This window comes from Pantherophis guttatus, chromosome 3 (genome assembly GCF_059756535.1).
Source record: "Pantherophis guttatus breed Tessera chromosome 3, ASM5975653v1, whole genome shotgun sequence".
Classification (NCBI taxonomy): Eukaryota; Metazoa; Chordata; class Lepidosauria; order Squamata; family Colubridae; genus Pantherophis; species Pantherophis guttatus.
The window spans coordinates 188,908,357-188,916,058 of NC_142065.1; the positions used below are offsets into that span (position 1 = coordinate 188,908,357).

At 37.4% G+C, this 7,702-nt stretch overlaps 1 protein-coding gene across 2 annotated transcripts in view; it reads left to right on the forward strand.

Annotated features, from left to right (window-relative positions):
* Positions 1–7,485, forward strand: part of CPQ (carboxypeptidase Q) — a 147,958-nt gene extending 140,473 nt beyond the window's left edge. For both annotated transcript variants that reach the window (XM_034422486.3, XM_034422488.3), the window contains exon 8: positions 7,002–7,485. In XM_034422486.3, coding sequence (XP_034278377.2) covers positions 7,002–7,162 — 161 coding nt within the window. In that variant the 3' untranslated portion in view covers positions 7,163–7,485. The remainder of the gene's footprint in view (positions 1–7,001) is intronic.
* Positions 7,486–7,702: the final 217 nt, after the last annotated feature.

A 7,702-nucleotide genomic window follows, 5' to 3' on the forward strand; every position in this document is an offset into this window, starting at 1 on the left:
TTTATGAGAAACAATATAGGAAATAAAATGTGAATTTTCTTGCAGTATTCATAAAAACCTGGAACCTTACGGATTTGTGTAGGAATGCAAGCAAACTAAGAATTACCCATACACATATAGAAATGATACAATTAATCTGTTCATTCTTATTTCTTCTCCAAATAACAGGGCTATTATTCATTATTCATAAATTAGAAATCTGGATTTTTTTTGTCAGGTAGAGAAAATCCATTTCATTCAATACTTAATATATCCTTTGTATATCAGCATACCGGAGATACCATTTAGCTAGTGTAGATAAGAAAGAAATTGTCTGAATGTACATTCTTATTTGCAATTGCCATCTTATCTGATATAACTTTCTAGTTGTTTAGGATAGACTAAATTCAGCGATAAAATTAAGATATAGTTTTGCTTTAAATTATTGGGGATTCAATTTATGGCATTTGTTGCTCATTTAAACTTCCAGTTATATAGATGATATATTAAGATAATTTATATACGTTCTGCCATTATTATACAGTACTATATGTTAGCCTGGGACGCGGTGGCTTAGTGGCTAGACGCTAAGCTTGTCATTCGAAAGGTCGGAAGTTCAGCAGTTCGAATCCCTAGTGCTATGTAACGGGGTGAGCTCCCATTACTTGTCCCAGCTTCTGCCAACCTAGCAGTTCGAAAGCACGTAAAAAATGCAAGTAGAAAAATAGGGACCACCTTTTGGTGGGAAGGTAACAGTGTTCCGTGTGCCTTTGGCGTTTAGTCATGCCGGCCACATGACCACAAAGACATGGACAGCAATGGCTCTTCGGCTTTGAAACGGAGATGAGTACCGCCCCCTGGAGTCGGGAACGACTAGCACATATGTGCGAGGGGAACCTTTACCTTTACCTTTTTATGTTAGCCCAGATGGAAATAGAATTGAAAGAATGAAAGAAAAGATCATGGAATGAAAGAAAAGAAAAACTTAACCATTGTATCAATCTCCAAAATCCAATAATTTGGCAGTGGGTAATCCATTCTGTTTAATAGTAAAGAATCTTTGTCTAAAATGCCTGGAAGAAATGGAGATGGGGAATGCCACCAAAGTGTTCTTATAAAACAAAGCCTACATTTATTTTGGCTAACTTGGGAGCACTTTAGGATAAATTATTTTAGATCCCTGTCCCACATTTGTGCTGTAGAGTGAAACCTCTTCCTTCACGGAAGCCTGATTTCACACCAGTTGTATACAGAGGCCTAGTTTTTATCTCTAGCTGCTGCAACAGATTCTGGGACACAAAAGCGAAAGTTGTGCTGCAAAGTAACTGTGATAATCTGAGTTATAATTCAACCTATTTACTGCATCAATACAAATGAATAAAAAATGGATTAAACAGAAAGGGAAATTGGACGCACAACATATATTTTTTTTCTCCTTCCCCTTTGGCAATCCTCATTTAATTAACCGCAAGGCAGCTGAATAAGTGCTTTCCTTTTCTCCATTTTGTTTAAATCTTGAATTTTAAAAGCTTTAGAGAAGAGTGAATCAGGAGGTAAAACAGCAGGACTTCTGGTGTTATTTATAAACTCAGTGCCGGAAACTATTTCAAGGTCTGTAGCAGGATAACTCAAGCACCATTTACTTTCCTCAGTAATTTCAAGTGTGGAGGCTCAGTGACAGAGTTAATGGCACTGGAACTACATTAACTTCTTGATCACTTTGGCTTGATTTGACAAAAATTCTTAGCGTATTGTCTGTTGCTGAAGGCACAAATTGGCTCACTTAATCTTATGGAATGATGCAAGTTCTAGAGGTTGCAGCGTCTGAAGCAAAAAATAGAAATGATACATGCCGTCCAAAATGAATGTTGTTAAGTGAGACATTTCTTAAGTGAATTTTGCCCCATTTTATGACCTTCCTAGCCACAGTTGTTAAGTGAATCCACTTTCCCCTTTGACTTTGCTTGTCAGAAAGTCGCAAAAGTTCACATGAGTCCAGAATACTGCAACCGTCATAAATACGTTGTAACTTTGAACGGTCGCTAAACAAACAGTTGAAAGTCAAAGACTACCTGTTGTAAGCCAAGCAGGGTTGTGTTTTATAAGATGGCCAGCCATATAAAACTTTTAAATATAAACGAACATTCATCAGGGCAGGGATGCTGAAAAAGATGATAAAGTGATATAATGTAGTGATATAAACATTGGCAGTGATTTCCGAGGATCACTATCACATCATATGTGCATCTTGAGGTTGCAATTTTAAATGGAGAAGGAGAGTAATGGAAAATCACACCTTAATTTCAATAATGCATCTAATCACTCATCTAATCTGATCCTACACGGATGTATCCAGAGGAGAAACAATTTGGTAATGCAAATAAAATTTCTGATAGCCAGGAAATCTCAATAAAGACTCATATGGTTTGTGATATGAGGGCATTGTTAACAGCAATTAAAGCATCAGAAAAAGATGGTCTTTGGTGTAAGTTCTTGAGCTGCCTTCTCCTAAGGCGGGCCAACCTGATACCCCAGAAAAATGTATAGGCAGTCCTTGACTTACAATCATTCCAAATAGTTAACAACCATTCAACGTTACAGCAGCACTGGAAAATGTGACTTATAACCAGTCTATGCACCTAATGAATATAATAGCATCTCCACAGTCACATGACCAAAATTTGGGCATTTGGCAGTTGCAGACTCCCAGTGTCACCTGATCACCATTTGCAACCTTCCCAGATGGATTCTGACAAGCCAAGTCAACAAAGGAAATGGGATTTGCTTAATGACTATGTGATTCACTTAACAACTCTTTTGCTTAACAACCATGGGAAAATAATGTAATAAAATCAGGTGCGGCTCACCTAAAAACTGCCTTGCTGAGGAATGGAAATTCTGGTCTCAATTGTGGTCGTAATTCAATCTGTACTATCTGTACAGCTCCTGACATCAGATTTTGCAACCCATGGAACACCTCTGATTTTCTATCAGTTTACTCTAAAGTAAACCTATGCTGAATGCCAATTACACTGTAAGCCCAAAAATAGCTTTACATAGTTTTGTTAACACAGAGATCCCTGAGCAGTGGTGGTAAGGGACCAAAAATACTAATTTTGCTGCTGTTGCATTGTGATCAATGCCATCTTTAAAATATTTAATATAATTCCTGGTGGCACAGCAGACTTAAGGACTGTTATTAACATCAGCTGCCTGCAATTACTGCAAGTTCAAATCTCACCAGGCTCAAGGTTGACTCAGCCTTCCATCCTTTCTAAGGTAGGTAAAATGAGGACCCAGATTGTGGGGGCAATAAGCTGACTTTGTATAAATATACAAAAGTATGAAGGCTATTGCTTAACGCATTGTAAGCCGCCCTGAGTCTCCAGAGAAGGGCGGCATATAAATCAAATAAAAAAAAAAATCCCCCCAAAAAATCTTTTAAGAATTTCAGTTAGGATAAAAGCTAATGAAGAAGAAAAGTGCTGAACATTTTTCATAATCTTTTGTAGTATTATTAAAGATCAGCAGCACCCAAACAGCAGCACCCACAGAGAAAATACATTTGTTGTGTTTTATAAAAGCAATAGCAATAGCACTTAGACCTATATACCGCTTCACAGTGCTTTACAGCCCTCTCTAAGCTTTACAGAGGTTTACAGAATCAGCATATGCCCCTCCCCCAAAACCATTTGGGTCCTCATTTTACTGACCTCGAAAGGATGAAAGGATGAGTCAACCTTGAGCCGGTTAGGATCGAACTCCTGGAATAAGCAGTCAGTTAGCCTGCAATACTGAATTCTAACCACTGCGCCACCACAGCTCACAGGGACTATCTTGAATACCAGAAAGTCAGTAATTCATGAAGGTTTTTGGTATCTATCTTTCCAGATACCAACCATAGATTAGCCTCCTTTCCATTATTAAGCAGTTTATTAGAGTGGAGAAAACTGAGTGTGGAGTAAAAGGAAGATTCTGAATTCCTAATTGTGCCAAAGAAAACTTTGGTTTTGTCTGTGGAGCAAAAGAATTTTGGATTTGTTCAGTAGTGATGCTTTAACTAAAGAAACAAATACATTTATAAAATATTTTATTCCAGCCAAATCTCAGATTGCTGGGTAGCTTGAATTAGCTTTCTATGTACTGTTTTGAAGCCTTGAGAAGGCTAGAATTTGGCTACTACCAGGGAGAAACGGTAAGATTGATTGATTGATTGATTGATTGATTGATCAAATTTATTTGCCTCCTATCTCTCAGTTCAGATGATTCTGAGTGGATAGACCTCCTGCATAATGGTTTTTATTTACTTATTACATTTTAAGCTATCTCTTGGCTTTGTAGAGCCTGCCAAGTGCCAAGCACTTTGGAGTGCAAATAGTCATTGTTAGGGTGGCACATGACTTGGCTTTTCAAACACCCAATCAATTAAAAATGAAGCTGCTTAGTCATCTACTTACTATTCAACATCAATACACTCAAATCTCTCACCAGATTTCCATGCTCTTCAAACATTCAAGACAGCTTGCTAGCCCTAATTTGTGAAAGCAGTAGATAATGCAAATTCAGATTTATCAAATGACATTTTCTCACATTTTATGATCTTCCCTCCCTTCCTTTTATTGATTATGTGCCCATCAGATTGGTGTGAACTCTTAGCAACTACATTGATTTTTTACATGACAATATAGTTTTTCTCCATGAAAATCATGGATTGTTTATTATAATATTTCTATTTATTAGACTCTATGTAAAAAAATCAAACCCGACATTTGTGATATATTAGAATTAACCCTGGGAGGCTGATACTACTATTAGGCTCTATGTAAAAAAATCAAACCCGACATTTGTGATATATTAGAATTAACCCTGGGAGGCTGATACTACTACCTGGGAATTCTGGGATCTTCAGTGCCAACACATCTGGATGTTTCCATGATGATGAAGATTGCACACCAATGGATAAAATATGTGCCTTTCCTCTCTGCCTCCTTTCCTTAAATGCATGCATTTGAATCCGGAGCCTTTAATGCGGAACCATCTTAGGACACAAGTAAGAGATAATGTGAAGAAAAGCAAACAAGCTTTTGCACTTCAGAACCTGCTAAATATATCTTCTATCACTGTCGATAATTCTGCCTTTCCTTCTCTTATTCAGGAGGAAATAGCTTAAAGTATATACCTTGACTGTAATTAAAAAGGAAAGAATACTCAGCTCTAAATGTCAGGTACCCTGGGACTAGATAACTGAAGAGAACTACTTTCTCATCTTGCATCTCCTATTGGTCGGGGTCCCCTAGGAAGATGCACCTTCTCTATCTCTCATGAGGAACTTTGTGGTTCCATCCATCCATCCATCTGGCTGTTTTAATATTTGTTTTCATTTCTCTTTTCATCTTCTGTTTTCCTTTGAATGTATTTGAAATGCGGGTTTTGAGACCACCCATTTTCTACTTGTCTGTTAGGATGATGTGCAATAGGCATGAATTCATCCCATATTTCAAAATACTAAAGCACTTAAAAGAGAAATGCAGTGCAACATTTATATGCTGAATAACCAATAAATGTAATTATTACTGTGCATTGGCTTGAACTCATCCCATTATTCTTACATAGAAGCATGATACTGCTCATGTGGCATCTGGTTGAAACTCTTCTTCTACTTAAACAGATATTTTAGGCACCATCTCAGGCTTCCTGTCAGTTTTCTTCATTGCAACATCTTTTGGGAGCTGATTTGTGTCATATTTCCCAGTTTTGCAGATGCTCTGAGCAATGGAATCATTAAGCTCCCAGTAAACTCTTGGAAGCTAATGCGATTTAGGTCCAGACCACAATATCATTCATGACACATGCCAAGAATTTCTTGGATTGCAGCAAATAATGGTTTCAATTTAACAAGGATGTTATTAAGCGACTCAAAGCCAAAGGCATATTTTCATTTATTTCAGGGGAGCAACGTTTAACATCAGGGTAAAGGGAAAAATTAAGCACTTTGGCTAGGGGTCAAACGTCTAGTGAATCTGTCAGTTTTATTTCCTTCAATTTTGTCATTTTTGTGAATGTGCCAATTCCGGTTTCTCTCAATTTTCCCTCCTTTAGTGGGATTTGTTGCATAATGTAATTGTTTGAGGTTGAGTTTGGGATTTTTTGGGGGGCAGGGTGTTAAAATATCAGGAGGAGGAGGAGGAGGGGGAGGAGGGGGAGAGATTTTGTAATTTACTCAATGTTTCCAAGCACAGATGGCAAAAGAGATTTAACTTCAGAACATGTCTCAAGGTCTCATACCCCTGAGAACCATATTCCCTAAAATAAGTCTATGGGGAATAATAAAATGATCAATAGCATTATTAATATTTTTAAAATAATTAGTCAGCATTTGCATTTGCGTTTAGTTTTGCAAGACTGATACAAATTATTTAAGTCATTACGCAGTGACAAAAACAGAGTGACTTAAAAACATTTCACACACCTTATGGAACGTAGGACAATCATAACCATAGATTTACAACCTACCCTTCATCCTGTGGAACTTCTGCTTCTTAAGATTTCCTCCCATTCCAAATAGTGGCAAGAAGATAATTTTAGACTGGTGTTTCTCAACCTCAGCAATTTTAAGATGTGTAGACTTCATCTCCCAGAATTCCCCAACCATCATGCTTAAAATTTAGAGAAAACATGGCTTAGACAACAAAATAGTTGGTCTAAATGGATCAGGAGGGATGGAAAAGGCCTGGGAGGTATGGAATGCTTTTAATCCTAATCTGTTGCCAACCTGGCTCCAATTTGGCTAGGGTCACAGGATTTCCTGACCTCAGAAAAAAGCAACAATAGAAGCTGAGAGGATAGCACTGGATTCCATCCTTTCTTTTCTAGGTTATCTCCTTCTATATTTCTATGTCTTTCTTCAGACCATAAGATCACAGATTTACCGTTTCAGAGTTAATGAAACGCAATCTAAAAGGTTCTGTCTAAATTTATAACATTCACGTGACAAGGAAATACCTTTGTTCTGTTCTCCACAGGTGCCAGTTTGAGTAACGATATCACTAAATACTTCTGGTTTCATCATTCCCAAGGCGACACAATGACGGTTCAGGATCCAGTCAAAATGAATCTCTGTGCTGCTCTTTGGACTGTTGTGTCTTATGTGATTGCTGATATGGAGGAGAAGGTACCAGTGTAATTCAGAAATAAATCAAGAAAAAGTATTGATTATTTTAGCACAGACTAGGAATGTATCTGATCTAACTCTGTGATGAAACTCTAGGTTTCTTCCAAAAACTAAACTTTTCTTGATTCAACTCTGAACATGTCTTTTATCATGTATATGTATTTTTGAATTGTGGGTCTAATACCTTCTTCTTTGGACAACTTCCTGATGCTTAGTTTCAGTGCTTTGTTCTTGTTGTTATTGATCTTTACTCAGCAATATCATAAAAGTCACTGATTATTAAGTTACCCTTTTATCTGCTAAATACTTAAAATAAATATGGTGTTATGCATGAACTCCCGAGTCTAGCCATCTGTCAAAATCTGCCTCCTCCCCCAGCCTCACCCCACATTAGACACAGCAATCTGTGGCTGTTTTTCTACTGATAGAAAGGGGAAGCTCAGTGAAAGGGTAAATAAAGCCAGAGTAATCCACCAAACACCTTCCTTAAATTGTCCCTTTGTAAAGGATAGCACCACTAGCTGGACTCATTACTGAGAGAAAAAGATTCAG